Source organism: Ornithorhynchus anatinus, chromosome X5 (genome assembly GCF_004115215.2).
Source record: "Ornithorhynchus anatinus isolate Pmale09 chromosome X5, mOrnAna1.pri.v4, whole genome shotgun sequence".
NCBI lineage: Eukaryota > Metazoa > Chordata > Mammalia > Monotremata > Ornithorhynchidae > Ornithorhynchus > Ornithorhynchus anatinus.
The window spans coordinates 7,406,286-7,424,625 of NC_041753.1; the positions used below are offsets into that span (position 1 = coordinate 7,406,286).

The following is an 18,340-nucleotide window of genomic DNA, read 5'->3' on the forward strand; positions in this document are numbered from 1 at the left end:
CTCTGCCACTTGTCTGCTGTGTGACCTTGAGCGAGCCGCTTAACTTTTGTGTGCCTCATCTGTTACCTCATCTGTAAAATGGTGATTTAAACGGCGAGTCCCCCGGTTGGCCAACCCGATTACCTTCTATCTACCCCAGCGCTTAGAAGAGTGTTCGGCCCAGAGTAAGGGCTTGACAAATACCATTATTATTATTATTACCCCGGCCAGTGACCCGCTCCGATCGTGTTTATTGAGCGCTTACTGATGATGATGGTGGGATTTGTTAAGCGCTTACTACGGGCCTAGCACTGTTCTAAGCGCTGGGGGAGATCCAAGGTCATCAGGTTGTCCCGGGTGGGGCTCCCAGTCTTCATCCCCATTTTCGAGATGAGGATGTGCAGAGCACTGGACTAAGCGTGGGGAGAGGGCCGCTCCCTTTATCCCCGGGCCGGGCCGGGCCGGGCCGTCCTGGGGGCGGTGACCAGGCTCTCCCCGCCCCCGTCCCGGCCCGGCCAGGCCCCACCGGGACAGCTCCGCCCCGGGCCCGGTCCCCGCCCCGGCCCCGGTCCTGTCTGCTCCTCCTCCTCCTCCTCCTCCTCCTCCTCCTGCTCCTGCCCCGGCCCGGCCCTGGCGAGGAGCCCCGGGAGTTGGGGGGTCGAGGTGAGCGGGCGGGGGCTGGGGGCCGGGGCCTGGGGGGCTGGGAGCTGGGGGGGTCCGGACGCCGGGGTCCGGGGGCGGTGGGCGGGGAGATGAGGGGTGGGTCCCCCCCCGGCTGACTCAGCCGCAGACGGGGTCGGGGCTTTTGCGCCGCTTTCGGAAACTTCCTCGTTCCTCTCCCGATCTCGGGAGACCCCGGGGGGACCCCGGCTTCCGGCCGTCCCGAGCCTCAGGTGCCCCGCTCCTCCTCCTCCTGCCGAGCCCCCTGCCCCAGCCCTCCCCCACCGCCCCCCCCCCAGCTCTGCCCCAATTCTCCGGCCGCTCCGGGGCCAGCAGCCGGCCCGCCCTCACCCCGTCGTCCCGGAGACCCGAGGCGATGACCGGAGCCAGGGGGGAGGGGGCTTGGAGAGACCCTGGCCAGGGAAGGGGGCGGGCATCCGCAGGAAGGGAGTTGGGAGAGACTCCAGGGACGGGGAGGGAGAGAGATTTTAATTTATATCGATGCCTGTTTACTTGTACCGATGTCTGTCTCTCCCGCTCTAGACTGTGAGCCCTTTGTGGGCCTGGATTGCCTCTCTTTATTGCTGTGTTGTAGCTTCCGACCGCTTAGTATAGTGTTCTGCGCATAATAATGATAATAATAATGTTGGTATTTGTTGAGCGCTATGTGCCGAACACTCTTCTGAGCGCTGGGGTAGATAGAGAGTCATCAGGTTGCCCCACATGAGTCTCACAGTCTTCATCCCTATTTTACAGATGAGGTCACTGAGGCACCGAGAAGTGAAGTGACTTGCCCACCGTCACGCAGCTGACAGGTGGTGGAGTCGGGATTAGAACCCATGATCCCTGACTCCTAAGACCGGGCTCTTTCCACTGAGCCATTCTCCTTCTCAGTAAGCGCTCAATAAATACGATGGAACGAATGAATGAATGACCACTACAGGGAGGGGGCTGGGAGAGACGAGGGGGTTGGGGGAGGTGTCGGGAGGCCCGAGGGTCAGGGTGTTCACTACTTTGTAGCCCCAGTCCCTTGTCCACCAGGAGGATGCTGACCTCCGAGGGGATGTTCCCCGGGCCCGAGGGTCTGGACTCCAGACAGCTGCAGATGGAGACCGACGAGCTGGACACCCTCAAAGACGGGGAGGACCCAGGTCCGGTGGGGGCAGGGGGCCTCTAGGCACCACCCGAGGCAGGGTGGAGGGCAGGAGAAGGAGTAGGGAGGTAGGGGTGGTGTAGTTGGAGGGGGGCTGCGTTCTTATCCCCCACCTTCACCCTGTTGCCCTCCACATGTCCCCCCACCCGCCCCCTCAGCCGGGAGGATGCGCCCATTCCTGAGCATCTACGACCTGCAGCCCCTGCGGGCTCACCCCACCGTCTTCGCCCCGGGGGTCCCCGTCACCGCCCGGGTCGTGGGGACCGAGCGCTACACCAGCGGCTCCAAGGTATGACACTGGAGGGGGCGGGGGGGGGGAACTTTGTACTCTCCCAAACTCTTAGTACAGTGCTTTGCACACAGTAAATGCCCAATAAATACAGTTGAATGAACTTGCAGGAGTGGGAGGGCCTGTGTGGGCCTCCCGGGCAAGGGAGGGCCATGTGTGCTGGGGAGCCGGGGCCCGGAGTCTGGCCGGGGGGTGGCGTCTTCCTGCCTGCCCCCTTCTCGATCCCACAGGTGGGCACCTGCACTCTGTACTCGGTCCGCCTGTCCCACGGAGATTTCACCTGGACGACCAAGAAGAAATTTCGGAACTTCCAGGAGCTGCACCGAGATCTCCTGAGACACAAAGTGTTAATGAGTCTTCTACCTCTGGCCCGGTCAGTGGGGGCGGCCTTTGAACCCCCCTCCGGCCACCCACCGCCCCTCAGGATTCTGCCAGCTGGAATCCAGGACGCCTGGCCCCCAATGCCCACCCTGCACTCCTGTTGCCCAGCTTCCAGCCCTCGCCCTCTACACCCGCTCCCCTTTTGGGGGGCGGGGAAGGCTAAGGAGGCTCAGCCTTCTCCCAGCCCCCCGACTCCCAGTGCCTCCAGGCTCTGTGTCCTGGGACCCAAAACATCCCTCACCACCTCAATCAATCCATCAATCGACAGTATATACTGAGCATTTCCTTGTGTGCAGGGCAGTGTACTAGCTGCTTAGGGAAGGACGATATAATAGTAGATGTGATCCCTGCCCACAAGGAGCTGACAGTCTAGCAGCATGGCCTAGTGGACAGAACCTGGTCCTTGGCATCAGAAGGACCTGGTTTCTAATCCCAGTTCTGTTACTTGACTGCTGTGTGACCTCAGGAAAGTCATTTCGCTTATCTGGGCCTCAGTTATCTCATCTGTAAAAGGGGGATTGAGACTGTGAGCCCCCACATGGGACAGGGACTGTGTCCAACCTGATTTGCTTGGATCTATCCCAGTGCTCAGAACAGTGCTTGACACATAGGAAGCGCTTAACAAATACCATCTTCATCAGCAGCAGCATCCTGCCCTGCTGGCTGTCCCCAATCCCCCCCCATCCCTAACTTCTCTGTCTTTCCGCCCCCTCCCCTCCCCGGGAGGTCCACCCCCACCCTCCCCATCTCCAGCTTCGCAGTGGCCTACTCTCCGGCCCGAGAAGCCGCCTCCGCCGAGATGCCGTCCCTGCCCCGGGGAACAGATGGTTCTTCCCGCCACACGGCCAGCAAGCAGGTCTGATCAAGGGAGGGGTGGGCGGCCAGATGCCTGGGTCCCCAAAGGGAGCGGGAACTCTGGAGGGGGATGGGGAGAGAGGAGAGAACCAGGGGCCGGGAAGCTTGGGATCTTGGCCCCTGCTATGGTGAGGTGGGGGTGGGGGGTTTCCCCTCTCCACCTGCCATTTCTAACTTCTTCACCTTTCCCTCCCAGAAATACCTGGAAAATTACCTGAATCGCCTGTTGGCAATGTCCTTCTACCGGAACTACCACGCCATGGTGAGAGACCCCCTTCCACCCCAGATGGTGGGGGAGTGCAGGCCCTGGGGGAACAGGACACCTGGGTCCCTCTCTGACTCCTCACCTCCCTCCCCAGACAGAGTTCCTTGAGGTGAGCCAGCTGTCCTTCATCCCCGACCTCGGCCCCAAGGGACTGTAAGTGACACCCCCCTTCCCCTTCCCCTCCAACCCGTAAGTTGCCTTTCCCTACTCGCCGGCCCAGACCGCCCCCTGCCCCAGGGCTCGTGTGACCAGTGGGAGAGGGCCCTGCCCCTGGGGACCCCACCGCGCCAACTCAGGGGCTGGAAACTGGGTCCTGGGTAGGGGTTGGTGGGGGGCAGAATCTCCTAGGTTGGGGTCCAGGGTGGCGGGTGGGGAGGGTGGGATGCTCTGGAGCCCTTGGGGAGAGCCGGGTGCTGGGCCTGTGGACCACTGACCCCTCGGGCTTTCTCCTCCCCCCAGGGAGGGGTTGATTCGCAAGCGTTCGGGGGGACACCGTGTCCCGGGGTTCAAGTGCTGCGGAAGGGATCAAATCTGTTACCGTTGGTCCAAGAGGTGAGGACCGGGGCCGAGGGGGCCAGGACGCCCGGGTCCCCAAGGGGCGGCAGGAGAGCTGGGGGCTGGGCCCCTGGGGGTGGGAAGGACAGCTGGGCCTGGTGGGAGAGCCCTGGGCCCCTAAGCCCCTCCCTGGCTCGGGCCTCCAGATGGCTGGTGGTCAAGGACTCGTTCCTGTTGTACATGCGGCCGGAGTCAGGCTCCATCTCCTTCGTGCTGCTCTTCGATCCCAACTTTGAGGTCCAGGTGGGGAAACGGAGCACGGAGGCCCGCTATGGAGTCCGGATCGACACGTCACACCGGTGTGTGGGCGTGCATGCTCGCGTGGGTGTGTGTGTGTCTGGGATTGGGCATGGTGCATGGTTTGGGTTGGTTCTTTGAGCACTTACCATGTGCCAGGCACTGTACCAAGTGCCAGAGTAGGTACAGGCTAATCAATCAACCAGTGGTATTTATTGAGAGCTCACTGTGTGCAGAGCATTGTACTGAACGGGCGGGAGAGGCAACATAATTAGCAGACGTGTTCCCTGCCTATATTGAGTTTACAGCCTAGAGGGATTGAGGCCCAGAGAATAAGTGACTTGCCCAAGGCCACACAGTAGGCAAGTGGCAGAGCTGGGATTAGAACCCAGGCCCTAGGATCCAGGTGGGAAGCAGTATGGTCTAGTGGAAAGAGCTCAGGCCCGGGAGTCAGAGGACCTGGGGTCTATTCTCGGCTCTACCACTTGTCTACTCTGTGACTTGGGCAAGCCACTTCACTTCTCTCTGCAAAATGGGAATTCAATCCCTGTCTCCCTCCTACTTAGACTGAGACCTGATCATTTGTATCTACCCCAGTGCTTAGTACAGTGCTTGGGACACAGTAGGCTATTAACAAAAAACACAATTGTTATTATTATCATTTATTATTATTTTTTGTACCGGCTTGGACCAAGGCACCACCTCTGCTACTTAAACTTCCCTTGTGGTTCTCAGTGAGTCACCGAGCGCCTCTGGGCCCCCCTAGGAAGGAGCTGGAGGATTCTGGGAAATGGGGCTGGGGGACCTGGGACCCGACCCCCTTCCCAGGCTCTCCCCCCCTCCAGATCGATCCCAACCCCCTTTCCCGTGCTCTCCCCCTGCCCAGATCCTTGATTCTCAAGTGCAACAGCTACCGCCAAGCCCGCTGGTGGGGCCAAGAGATCACGGAGCTGGCCCAGGGCCAAGGGCGGGACTTCCTGCAGCTACACCAGCACCAGAGCTTTGCCCCACCCCGTCCAGGGACCCTAGCCAAATGGTGAGACCCTCCCACCCCACCCTACTCGGAAACCACCCCCCTCTGAGCTCCCTACCAGTCCCCGGGCGGGCCAGGAGACCCCACATCGCACATTTCCTCAGCTCCTGGGCTCCAGTCGTGGGAAGCTGCCAATGGAAATCCAGGCCCTGGTCTTTCTGCTGCTTCTAATTCATTCTTACCCACTCTCTCACCCCTCCACCCTCTCTGGCCCCCTCATCCTTCATGATCCCCCTACCTTCTCTGATCTCTGACCCTCCACCCTCCCTGACACCCCTACCTTCTCTGACTTTCAAACACCTCTGACCCCCAAACTTTCCCTTATACCCCTATCTTCTCTGAACTCCAACACCTCTGATCACCCTCTCTTTCATCCACCTCCCCCTTCTCTGGCCCTCTCATCCTCCCTGACACCCCTACTTTCTCCGACCTCCAACCATCTCTGACCTCTCTCCTTTCTGACCCCCATACCCTCTCTGACTCCCCACCTCCCGCCTTTCTGACTCCCTCTCTCCCTGACACCCCTACCTTCTCAGACCTATCCTCTCCAGCATCCTCTCCAGCACCTCTGTCACCCCCCACCCCACCCCTGACCCTCCAGCTCAGAGACCCTGCCCCTCTGCTGAGACCTCTTTCTCCCTGCTGTCTCCCGACCAACTCCCCATGGTCTCCCGCACCCCTGAAATACCCCCAAACTCGAGGCCTCTGACCCCATTGCTGGCCCGGGCCCCGCCCCCACAGGTTTGTGAACGGGGCCGGCTACTTCGCGGCCGTGGCCGATGCCATCCTGCAGGCCGAGGAGGAAATCTACATCACGGACTGGTGGTGAGCCCGGAGGGAGAGAAGGAGGGAGGGAGGGAGGACTGGCGGGTGGGAGGCCCCTAAGGGAGAGAGAGCACCCCCATCACCACACAGGAGTGACCGAAGAGGGGCTGGCAGATCAGAGAGAGTCGGGAGGCCTCGTGGGAAGCTAAGGGGGAATGGCGGAGTCATGGAGGTCAAGCTGGGGTCAAGAGGCAATTGTGGAGAGGCATGTGTGCCAGGAGAACCCAGAGGGTCAAGGAGGAGGTGGGAAAGTATTGGGGTGGGGGGTAGTAGGGTCATGGGGAGGTCAGAACCTGCCCAGTGAAGGGTAGATAGGGTCAGGGAGAGGACATAGTGAGGATTAGGGGAGGCCTGGGGAGTGGACCCCAGGGGGTGCAGCACGATGTAGTGGATAGAGCCCGGGCCTGGGATTCAGGTCATGGGTTCTCATCCTGGCTCAATCACTTGTCTGCTGTGTGACTCTGGACAAGACACTTCACTTCTCCAGGCCTCAGTTACCTCATCTGTAAAATGGGGGGTGAGACTGTGAGCCCCATGTGGGACAGGGACTGTGCCCAACCCGATTTGCTTGTATCCACCCCAGTGCTTAGTGCAGTACCTGGCATATAGTAAGCACTTAACAAATACCACAATTATTATTATTAAAGTCTTATCAAAATCCCATCTTTTCCAAGAGGCCTTCCCAGACTAAACCCTCATCTCTCCTATGTCCTCTCCTTTCTGCATCGGCTGTGCACTTGGATTTTCACCCCTTCCTTCAGCCCCACAGCCTTCAGAACCATAACCATCATTTATTTATTGATATTAATGTCCATCTCCCCTTCTAGACTGTAAGCTCTTTGTGGGCAGGGACCGTGTCTATCAACTCTTTTGTATCGTCCTCTCCCAAGCGCTTAGTACAGTGCTCTGCACACAGTAAGCGCTCAATAAATACAATTGAATGAATGGATACCATTGATTGATTGGCTGACCCTGAATGGATGTCCAAACCCTCCCCAAGACAACCCTCCATAATTTCCTTACCCTGTGACCGCTCCCTCCAACCCCATCCCCCAGGCTGAGCCCTGAGATTTACCTGAAGCGGCCTGCACACTCGGACGCCTGGAGACTCGACATCCTTCTCAAGAGGAAAGCGGTGAGGGGCCGGGGCTCTTGGAGGTGGAGGGGGAAGGGGCAGGGCGGAGCCGGTGGGCAGGGGGTGGGCCCAGGGAATGTAGAGGAACCAGCTGGAAAATGGGCATGAGTTTCTTTGATTTTTACTGGTATTTGTTAAGCACTTACTCTAAGTGCCGTACTGTACTAAGCGGTGGGGTAGAGACAAGCTAATCAGGTTGGGCGCAGTCTTTCGTCCCAAATAATAAGAATGATGGTATTTGTTAAGCGCTTACTATGTGTCAAGCATTATTCTAAGAGCTGGGATGGTGACCAGCTAGTCAGGTTGGACACAGTCCCTGGTCCCACATAATAATAATAATTACAACCATGGTATCTGTTAAGCGCTTACTATGTACCAGGCACTGTACTAAGCACTGGGGTAAATCCCCACTAATCAGGTTGGACACAGTCCCTGTCTCACATGGGACTCACAGTCCCAATCCCCATTTTACAGATGAGGACCAGAGAAGTGGGAGTGTGTGGGAGGTTACCCAAGGTCACCCAGCAGACGAGTGGTGGAGCCGGGATGAGAAACCCAGGTCCCTCTGACTCCCGGGCCCAGGCTCTCTCCACTAGGCCACGCTGCTTCTGTGAGCCATGTGGGGCTCATGGTCTTAATCCCCATTTAACAGATGAAGGAACTGAGGGAGACAGGCTGAGAGAGGGGCTGTGCTTGGGAGGAGGGAAAAGGCCTGGCTGGGGAGATGTGCGAAGAGCCGGGACAGAGGGGGGCTGGGTTCAGGGGAGCCTGAGGGTAGATTGGGGGTGGGCAGGAGCCCTCAGCCCCTTCTTTGACCTCCTTTGACCACTCCCCCAGGAAGAGGGGGTGCGCATCTCTGTGCTGCTGTTCAAGGAGGTGGAGCTGGCCCTGGGGATCAACAGCGGCTACAGCAAGAGGGCCCTGACCCTACTGCATCCCAACATCAGGGTGAGGCCCCCACCCCCCAACCCAAACGCTTCTCACCCGCAACCCTAGACCCCTCCCGTGACCGCTTCATGTCCCTGCGACTCCCACCTCTCCCATGACCCCCTCACTGCTCCCGTGACCCCCCACCCTTCCCGGGACCTCTACCTTCCCATGATTCCCTCCTCTCTCATGACCCCTCACCTGTCCTATGGCCCCTTCCTCTCCAGTGACCCCTACCACCTCCATGATCCCCTCACCTCTACCATGACCCCTAACCTCTGCCTTGATTCCCATCTCTACCATGACCCCCTCACCTCTCTCATGACCCCTTCCCCTCCATACCACCCCCATGACCCCCTCACGTGTCCCATTAACCCCTTCGTCTCCAGTGAATCCTACGACACCCATGAGCCCCTCTCATCTCCCATGACCCCCCTCACCTCTCCTCACCTTGTCCACACCCATGACTTTCACCTCTCATTGATGCGTTCAATCGTATTTATTGAGCGCTTACTGTACTAAGCGCATGGGAGAGTATAACAGTAAACCGACACATTCCCTGCCCACAACGAGCTCACAGTCTAGACGGGGAGACAGACATTAATATACATACATAAATAAATAAATTACAGATTTGTATATAAGTGCTGTGGGGCTTGGTGGGGGTGATGAATGAAGGGAACAAGTCAGGGTGATGCAGAAGGGAGTGGGAGAAGAGAAAAAGAGAGCTTAGTCAGCAAAGGCCTCTTGGAGGAGAAGGGCCTTCAGTAAGGCTTTCAAGGTGGGGAGAGCAATTGTCTGTCTGATATAAGGAGGGCGGGCGTTCCAGGCCAGAGGCAGGATGTGGGCAGGAGGTTGGCAGCGAGCTAGACGAGATTGAGGGACAGCAAGAAGGTTAGTATTAGAGCAAGTATGCAGGCTGGGTTGTCGAAGGAGAATAGCGAGGTGAGGTAGGAGGGGGCAAGATGACTGAGTATTTTAAAGCCAATGGTGTGGAGTTTTTGTCTGATGCAGAGGTGGATGGGCAACCACTGCAGTTTCTTGAAGAGTGGGGAAATACCATCTGAACGTTTTGGTAGGAGAATGATCCGGACAGCAGAGTGGAGTATGGACCGGAGTGGGGAGAGACAGGAGGCAGGGAGGTCGGCAAGTAGACTGATCTAATAATCAAGGCGGGATTGGATAAGTGCTTGTATTAATGTGGTAACAGTTTGGATGGAGAGGAAGGGGCAGATTTTGGTGATGTTGTACAGGTAGAACCCAAAGGATTTAGTGATGGCTTGAATCTGTAGGTTGAATGACAGGAGTCAAGGATAATGGCGAAGTTACAGGCTTGTGAGACAGGACCCTCCTCCTGTTTACTGTGACCTCCCCACCCCCCACGCCAGGTGATGCGCCACCCAGATCACGTGACCCTATGGGCCCACCACGAGAAGCTGCTGGTGGTGGACCAGACTGTGGCCTTCGTGGGCGGCCTGGACCTGGCCTATGGCCGCTGGGATGACCAGCATTACCGGCTCACGGACTTGGAGACTTCCTCATCCCCCCAAAGCCCCTCGGACGAGGTATCACTCGGCCCGCCCCCCACCTCAGGGGGGCTCCCCCCCGAAGCCTCTCCCCCAGAAACCGCACCTGGGGCCGGCCCACCCTTCCCCATGACCCCAGGACTGGGTAAGGGCCTTAGCCTGAGGTCATGACCCTGACTAGGCCCATAGTCCCTCTGGGTCCCACTTCCTGCCTCACCCTGACCTTCCTCCTCTTCCCCACCACCTTGCTCCTGGGGCCCAGACTGGTAACTTGCCCCATCTTATTTCTAGTCTGTCTCTCTCTCTGTCTCTCCATCTGTCCTTCCACTTGTTTGGGTCCATGTTCCCGGTGTGGGGGTCCCCAGTGGGTAGCATTCCTCTGGAAAGCCCCCTGCAGTCCCCACCGGTGACCCACCGGGCTGGGTGTGTTCCTCCGCAGCCGGCCCTGCCCGCAGGCCACGACCTCTCCCATAACCACCTGTTCTGGCTCGGCAAGGACTACAGCAACCTCATCGCCAAGGACTGGGTCCAGCTGGAGAGGCCCTTCGAGGGTGAGATTGAGACACAGCCTTCCTCTCAGCCCTCAAATCAGAGACAGGCAGAGACACAGAGCCTTCCCCTCGGCCCTCAAACCGGAGACAGGCAGAGACACAGCCTGGCCCTCGAGCAAGAGATGGAGACCCAGAGACAGGCAGAGACACACAGACTTCCCTTCACCCCTAGACCCAGAGACAGGCAGAGACACACAGCCTTCCCCTCAGCCCTCTCCCCAGAGAGAGCAGAGACAGAGAGACAGCTTTCCACTCACTTTAGTTAGGTAAAGGCTGGTGAGAGAGACAGACAGCTTTCCCCTCAGCCCTTACCCCAGAGACAGAAACACATGCAGAGACTTCTTCTCAACCCTCACTCCAGAAACAGAGAAAGACATACAACCTTCCCCTCAGAAACAGGCAGAAACACACACACTCCCTCCCTCCCTCATTACTCTGAGAGTCCTGCAGCCCCAGAGACAGAAACCATGAATGGAACTTATTGTATGCCTGCTGTGAGCACTGTCCAAACACTTGAGAGAGCACTGTACAACAAAAGTAAAAGAGCATGGTGCCTGCCTTCATTCTAACGGGGTGGAGGTTGGGGGTGGGGGGAGACAGGAAGGTGCAAAATGGTTTCCAGCTGGAGGGAGGAGGGGCGGGCATGGACACAGCTTGTCATAGCTGGGTGGGAAGACCAACAAGGGAGTGAATCAGCTGTAGGGTGGCCTGGTGTCGTAAGCGCAGAGGGGGCCAGCCTGAGCTGAGATGGAGGAATTGTATCAGGGAAAGCCTCCAGTAGGAGATGGGATTTCTGGAGGGCTCAGAAGAGATGGGGAGCTGTGGCCTGAGAAGCAGCATGACCCAGTGGAAAGAGCCTGGGCCTGGGAGTCAGGGGACATGGGTTCTCATCCCGACTCCGCCACTTGCCTGCTTGTGACCTCGGGCAAATCGCTTCACTTCCCTGGGCCTCAGTTACCTCATCTGTAAAATGGGGATTAAATACTTGTTGGCTCTCCCTCTTAAGGCCGTGAGTCCATGTGGGTCAGGGACCGGCTCTGATCTGCTTATATTGTATCATCCCCAGGGCCTTAGTAAGAGCTTAACAAATACTGTAATTATTATTCATCATTATTTGAAAGAAGGGGAGCTCCAGGCAGGGGTGTTACAATGACAGGTGAGAATCAGAGAGATAGAGCTTGAAAGAGACAGGCGAATTCAGGCAGAGATGGGAGAGAGAGAAGGTGCCCAGGGAGAGAGGCTTTATAATAATAATGGAATTTGTTACTATGTCCCGAGCACTGTTCTAAGCACTGGGGTAGATACGAGGTAATCAGGTTGGATACAGTCCCTGTCCCACATGGGGCTCACGGTCTAAGTAGGAGGGAGAGGGATCTAATCTCCATTTTACAGATGAGGGAACTGAGGCCCAGAGAAAACAAGGGACTTGCCCAAGTTCACAGAGCAGGCAGGTGGCAGAGTGGGAATTAAAATCCAGGACCTCCGATTCCCAGGCCCAGGCTCTTTCCAGTAGGCCACACTTCTTCAAGCCTTTTAGCCCCCATCTGTGTCCTCTCTGCGGAGGACAGTGGGTAGAGCCTTGCCATTCATTCATTCATTTATTCAATCATATTTATTGAGCACTTACTGCGTGCAGAGCATTGAACTAAGCATTTGGGAGAGTACAACAGAACAATAAACAGACACATTCCCTGCTCACAACAAGCTGACAGTCTTGTCAGCCCCTTCCCCTGATAAGGCCCCCTGCCTCCCCACCTCCCCCATCCCCCCGGGGCCAGATTTCATTGACAGAGAGAAGACTCCCCGGATGCCATGGCGGGACGTGGGCGTGGTGGTTCACGGACCTCCCGCCCGAGACCTGGCTCGACACTTCATCCAGCGTTGGAACTTCACCAAGGTGGGGACTGCGGGGGGCACGAGAGGGCACAGCTGGGGGACCAGCTGAGGGGAAGGATCCAGACAGCCTTTCCGGGCATCAGAGATTGAGGAGGGAGGACCAGAGTGTGGAAGGGGGATGGAGAAGCCAGTGGGGGTGAGTCTGATGAGGCGGGGGGAATCTGGGGGAGGGGGAGCTGAAGGTGGGGGGGATGACCAGTGGGTAGGGAGGGGGAAGGGGCTGGCTGGGGGGCACATGGAGAGAGTAGGCTCAGGCAGGGAGCTCCGTGTGGGGGCTGGGAAGGGGCAGGAGAGAGGACCAAGGGGGAGGGGTGGGATGTGGCTTGAAGGAAAACTGGGACTAAGGACAGGAGGGAGGTGGGAATGGGAGACCTTGGGTAAGTCACTTCACTGGGCCTCAGTTACTTCATCTGTAAAATAGGGATTAAGAGCATGAGCCTCATGTGGGACATGGACTGGGTCTGGCCTGATTAGCTTGTATCTAACCAAGCACTTAGTACAGTGCCTGGCACATAGGAAATGCTTAACAAATACTATAAAAAGAAGAGAAAATCGGGGAAGGGGCCTGGGGTGGGGGGAGGTGGGCACCGAAGAAAGGGTATTAGGATAGAGCGATGCCCAGCCCTAACTCTCTCTCCTTCTCTTCCTCTCCCTCCATTCCTCACCCCCTCCCCTGTCCTTCCAGACAATCAAGGCCAAGTACAAGATCCCGTTGTACCCATACCTGCTGCCCAAATCACCCAGTTTGGCACATCGGCTGCCATTCTCCCTGCCAGGGGGCCAATGTGCCACCGTGCAGGTGAGAGGACGAGATAGGCCCAGTTGGGCACTTGGAGAGATGAGGAGAGGGAGGGAGTTAGAGACCCTAGGAGAGACACTGGGAGAGATGGGGAAAGGGAGAAACACTGAGAGGAATGGAGGAGACATTGGGAGAGATGGGGGAGAAAGGGAGGGAGAGACACTGGGAGAGATGAGAGACACCTCTGGGAGGGATGGAGGGGAAAGAGAGAACCTGGGAGAGAGAGATAAGGGGAGAGAGGCCCAGGGCAAGAGACAGAGATAGACTGTAAGCTCCTTGTGAGCAAGGAATGTGTCTATTGTTGTACTTTCCCAAGTGCTTAGTAAAGTGCTCTGCACAGGAGGCGCTCAATAAATACCATTGAATGAATGAGTGAATGAGATGAAAAGTGGTAGAATAAAGAAGAGAGACAGATAGAATTGTGAGAGACAAGGCGGTGAGGGAAAGGCAATGGGAACAGTGAGGCAGAATAATACAGAAGGCATCAATCAATCAGTCAATAATTGGCATTTACCAAAAGCATCATGGCCTAGTGGGAGTCAGAGGACCTGGGTTCTACTCCAGACTCTGCCGCTCATCTGCTGTGTGACCTTGGGCAAGTCACTCCATTTCTCTGGGTCTCAGTTTCCTCATCTGTAAAGTAAGGGTTAAATCCTACTCTCTCCTACTTAGACTTTGAGCCCTGTGGGGTCATGGACTGTGTCCAACCAGATTATCCTGTATCTACCCCAGGGCTTAGCTCATAGTAAGTGCCTAACAAATACCATAATTATTATAATTACTGCCGAGTGCTGACTGCGGGCAGAGCACTGGACTAAGAGCTTGTGAGGCTGCCGCATTGGAAGTAGTCCCGATCCCTGCCCTCAAGGAGCGATCGACCTAGCAGGGGAGAGGGGCCCTCAAATTTGTTACAGGGATGGGAAGTGGCAGTGTGGGGAGATACGGAGGGACAGTAGAGCTATGGAGGGTAGACCGCACCAGGACCAGTGAGACAGACAGACGGATGGACGGACAGACAGCCACAGAGAGGAGAGGAGGAGTGGGACCCAGTGAGAGTACACTGACTCCTCCTCTTCTTCCTCCATCATTTTCTCCTTCCTCCTCCATTTTCCCTTTCCCTCTCCATTTTTCTCCTCCTCCTCCATTTTCCCCTTTTCCATTTTCCTCCTCTTCCATTTCCCCTTCCTCCTCCGTTTTCCTCCTCCTCCATTTTCCCCTTCCTCCGCCCCGGAAAGGTGCTCCGGTCAGTTGACCGCTGGTCGGCGGGCACGCAGGAGAGCTCCATCCTCAATGCCTACCTCCACACCATCCGCCACAGCCGCCACTTCCTATACATCGAGGTGGGAGAGGCTGGGGGAAGGGTAGGGAGTGCATGGGAATCTCACCGGGCCACAGTGTGGAGCCGGGTCCTGACCCCTCTCCTCCTCCCTCACCCCGCTCCGGCCAGAACCAGTTCTTCATCAGCTGCACGGATGGGCGGACGGTGTTCAACACAGTCGGGGATGCCATTGTGGAGCGGATCCTACTGGCCCATAAGTGAGTGGGGGGAACCGGCTGGGGAGGGAAAGAGGGGGCGTGGGGAGAGCGTAGGGACGCAGAGGGCCTGGTCTGGGCTGACCAGTCCGGCCGGGGTCTGAGCCTCATTGGGCCCCATAGGAGAGGGGAGAGGCCCAGGGAAAGGTGTAGGAAGAACGTGGAGGGTATGTGGGGTGGGCATCCACCGAGGGGGATGGTCAGTCATATTGATTGAACACTTAACTGGGTGCAGAGCACTGTACTATGCTCTTGGTAGAGTCTAATACAAGAGAATTGAGAGACATGTTTTTTTTCCTCCCAAGGTATTTTTTAAGCACTCACTATGTGCCAGGCCCTGTACTAAGTACTGGGGTAGGTACAAGATAATCAGGTTGGACACTGTCCCAGTCGCACAAGGGGCTCACAGTCTCAATCCCCGTTTTTCAGGAAGTAAAGGGATTTGCCCCAGGTCACACAGCAGATAAGTGGAACTGGGAATAGAACCCAGGTCCTTCTGACTCATGGGCCTGTGCTCTATCCACTAGGCCACGCCAATTCTCTGCCCACAAGCAGCATCGCCTAGTGGAAAGAGCCCAGGCCTGGAAGTCAGAGGACCTGGGTTCTCATCCCCGGCTGAACTTGGGCAAGTCACTTAACTTCTCTGTGCCTCAGTTACCTCATCTTTATAAAGGGGATGAAATCCTATTCTTTCATTCATTCAATCGTATTTATTGAGCACTTAATGTGAGCAGAGCACTGTATAAGCACTTGGGAGAGTACAATACAACAATAAACAGATACAGTCCCAGCCCACAACAAGCTTACAGTCTAGAGGAGACTTATAGGAGGAGTCCAAGACTCCTACTTAATAATAATTAGGATTGTTAAGCGCTTATTATGTGCCAAGTACCGTACTAAGCGATGGGGTGGATACAAGCAATTCGGGTTGGACACAGTCCCTGTCCCACATAGGGCTCACAGTCTCAATCCCCATTTTACAGATGAGGTAATTGAGGCACAGAGAAGTGAAGTGACTTGCCCAAGGTCAGGCAGCGGATACGTGGTACTTAGACCGTGAGCCCTGGGTGGGACAGGGACTGAGTCCAACCTGATTAACTTGTATCCACCCCAGTGCTTAGAAAAGTGTTTGATACATAGTAAATGCTTAACAAGTACCATAATTAAGGAGTTTATAGTCTGGAATGAGCTTACAGTCCCTGGGTAGAGGAGGCATCTGAGGAGGCAGAGGGAGGGGGAAGGGCTCCCACAGGGCACTGGGCTGGGAAGGAGGGGGCAGGGCTGACCAGCTGGGCCCCCTGCACCCCTCCCCCGCCATTCTCCGCTCTCCGTCTCCTGCCCCAGAAAGGGGGAACGCTTCCGCGTGTTCATCCTGCTGCCCCTGCTACCCGGCTTCGAGGGAGACATCTCCACCGGGGGCGGGAACGCCATACAAGCCATCCTGCACTTCACCTACAGGTCGGTGACCCCTTCCCCCGCCCTCCCCAGGGGTTCCACTGGGACCCCCACCTCCCCCCTAAAGCCACCTCTGTGCCTTCACACTTGTCCCCAACCTCACCCCCTCATCCCCAACTCTGCCTCTCTCTCTCCCCTCACACCAGGACCCTGTGTCGGGGCGAATATTCAATTCTCCACCGTCTGAAGGCGGCAAGTGAGTGTCCGGCATGGGGGTGGAGGGGTAGGCCGTCCACCTCTCCCCTACACACACAAGTTCCTAGCTCTGCGCCCCCCGCCCGCCCTCTGGGAGTCCTCGATGCCCACCGGGCACACCCCCTGCTCTTCCTCAAACTCGTCCTTCCGCGATGCCCGCCTCCTGAGTTTCCCCCACACCCGCCTTCCCGCTTCCCTCTCCCGGGCCCCCCTCCATGAGCCCAGGCCCTCCCCTCCGGCCGGACCGTGGAGGGGAGCGGGGACGGAGGAAGGGCCCGCCGGCCGCCAACCCGGCCCCTGCACCCCCTCGACCCAGTGGGCACCGAGTGGCGGGAGTTCCTGTCGGTGTGTGGCCTGAGGACCCACGGGGAGCTGGGTGGCAAGATCCTGTCCGAGCTCGTCTACGTGCACAGCAAGCTCCTCATCGCCGACGACCGCACCGTCATCATCGGTCAGGCCCGTTGCGGGGAGACCGGGAGAGACAGGAGAGTTGGGGGGAGGCTGGGAGAGGCCGGGAGGAGACCAGGAGGAGGAGGAGGGAATGGAGCCCAGAAGGAGGGAGGAGGCCAGGAGAGGCCGGAGGAGTCCGGAGAGGCTGAGAGGAGGCCGGGAGGGGCAGGGATGGAGGCCAAGGGGAGCTGTGGAAGTCCAGAGAGGTTGGGAGGAGGCCAGGAGAAACTGGGGGATTTGAGGGGTTAGGGGAAGTCAGGGAGGTAGATTTTGGGTGGAGTTGGAGGCTGAGAGGGTTTGTGGGAGGTTCAGGGAGTAGTAAGAGGTGAGCAGGGAAGCAGCTGGCCCCGGGGGGAGTGTGGAGGGGGCCTGGAGGAGTGAAGGAAGGAAGGTGGGCCGCCCCACCGGCCCACCACCCCACCACCCCAGGCTCGGCGAACATCAACGACCGGAGCCTGCTGGGGAAGCGGGACAGCGAGCTGGCTGTGCTGGTGGAGGACACGGAGATGGAGCCGTCGCTCATGGACGGGCAGCGGTACCAGGCGGGACGCTTCGCCCTCAGCCTGCGCAAACACTGCTTCAGGTGGGCCAGGGAGGGCGGGGGCTTTCTCGGGGCGGCCAGAAGGGGGCGCAGTAGGAGCGGGGGGCGTCGAGCTGGGGGGGGCGTCGAGCTGGGGGGGGCGTGTCTGAGTCTCGGCGGCCCCCCCCCGCAGTGTGATCCTGGGGGCTGCAGCCCAGCCCGGCCTGGACCTGCGGGATCCGGTCTGCGAGGATTTCTTCCGCCGCTGGCGGGACACGGCCCAGACCAACGCCGACATCTACGAGCAGGTGGGCGGGGCCCGGGGAGCGGCGCCCCCTAGCGGCGGCGGCGGGCGGGGCTCCAGGCGCGCGGCGGTGGGCGGGGCCGGAGGGGTCTGGGCGGGCGGCGATTGGCGGGAGGGCGGGGCCGGCGGGCGGCGATTGGCGGAGGGGCGTGACCGACGGGAGGCCCCGCCCCTCACCCTCCCTCCCTCCCTCCCCCCCACCCCCCGCGCAGATCTTCCGCTGCCTGCCCACGGACGCCACGCCGTCGCTGCGCGCGCTGCGGGAGTACGCGGCGGCCGAGCCGCTGGCGTCGGTGAGCCCCGCGCTGGCCCGGCCGGAGCTGGCCCGCCTCCGCGGACACCTCGTCCGCTTCCCGCTCAAGTTCCTGGAGGAGGAGTCGCTGCTCCCGCCGCTCAACAGCAAGGAGGGCATGGTGCCCGTCGAGGTCTGGACGTGACCGGACCGTGCCGGACGCCCCCAGCCTCCTTCGAGCACCCGAAGACGCACTCCGAGATCCCCCAAACGGCCGGGGGGAGTCGGCGGGATGCCCCGGGATAAGATGCCCCCCTCGCTCCCCGGGGGGACCGAGTCAGACCACTGTGCCCCAGGACCAATAGAGCAACGTAGGCTCACCCACTCCGGACCCATCCCTGGCTAGACCCCCCACGTCCTCCCTTGGCCCCCCTCACTTCGTCCCCCGAAAGAGGGGTGGGGGATCCACACTAATCCCCCCGCCCACTGGCTCATAGACACTAACCTTGGACTCAGACACTTTATAACTTTGGACTCAGACACTTTTGTTATTTCCTAAATAAACATTAGAAAAGGGTATCTCTC

General features: G+C 58.5%; 1 protein-coding gene across 2 annotated transcripts; it reads left to right on the forward strand.

Moving 5' to 3' along the window:
• The first annotated feature begins 1,498 nt into the window (after nucleotides 1-1,498).
• PLD2 (phospholipase D2) lies at nucleotides 1,499-18,340 on the forward strand. 2 transcript variants are annotated; one of them, XM_029055305.1, is made up of 25 exons: nucleotides 1,499-1,532; nucleotides 1,660-1,790; nucleotides 1,951-2,081; nucleotides 2,312-2,454; nucleotides 3,216-3,318; nucleotides 3,514-3,579; nucleotides 3,677-3,735; nucleotides 4,042-4,134; nucleotides 4,284-4,436; nucleotides 5,261-5,410; nucleotides 6,149-6,232; nucleotides 7,289-7,367; nucleotides 8,205-8,315; nucleotides 9,683-9,859; nucleotides 10,260-10,371; nucleotides 12,150-12,268; nucleotides 12,953-13,066; nucleotides 14,302-14,406; nucleotides 14,514-14,602; nucleotides 15,944-16,057; nucleotides 16,201-16,250; nucleotides 16,566-16,700; nucleotides 17,129-17,282; nucleotides 17,413-17,527; nucleotides 17,736-18,340. In XM_029055305.1, the coding sequence occupies exons 2-25, from the start codon at nucleotides 1,685-1,687 to the stop codon at nucleotides 17,958-17,960; spliced, it is 2,787 nt and encodes a 928-aa protein (XP_028911138.1). In that variant the 5' UTR covers nucleotides 1,499-1,532; nucleotides 1,660-1,684; the 3' UTR covers nucleotides 17,961-18,340. The 2 variants fall into 2 exon arrangements, with proteins under 2 accessions (XP_028911138.1, XP_028911139.1); XM_029055306.1 differs by having other exon boundaries at nucleotides 1,500-1,532; nucleotides 1,681-1,790.

Bases quoted from the DNA above. Each gene is read 5' to 3' on its own strand.
- PLD2 (XM_029055305.1), top strand. From the start codon at position 1,685: ATGCTGACCTCCGAGGGGATGTTCCCCGGGCCCGAGGGTCTGGACTCC. The intron at 7,368-8,204 runs GTGAGGGGCCGG...CCACTCCCCCAG, and splicing joins TCCTTCTCAAGAGGAAAGCG to GAAGAGGGGGTGCGCATCTC. The intron at 12,269-12,952 runs GTGGGGACTGCG...CTGTCCTTCCAG, and splicing joins AGCGTTGGAACTTCACCAAG to ACAATCAAGGCCAAGTACAA.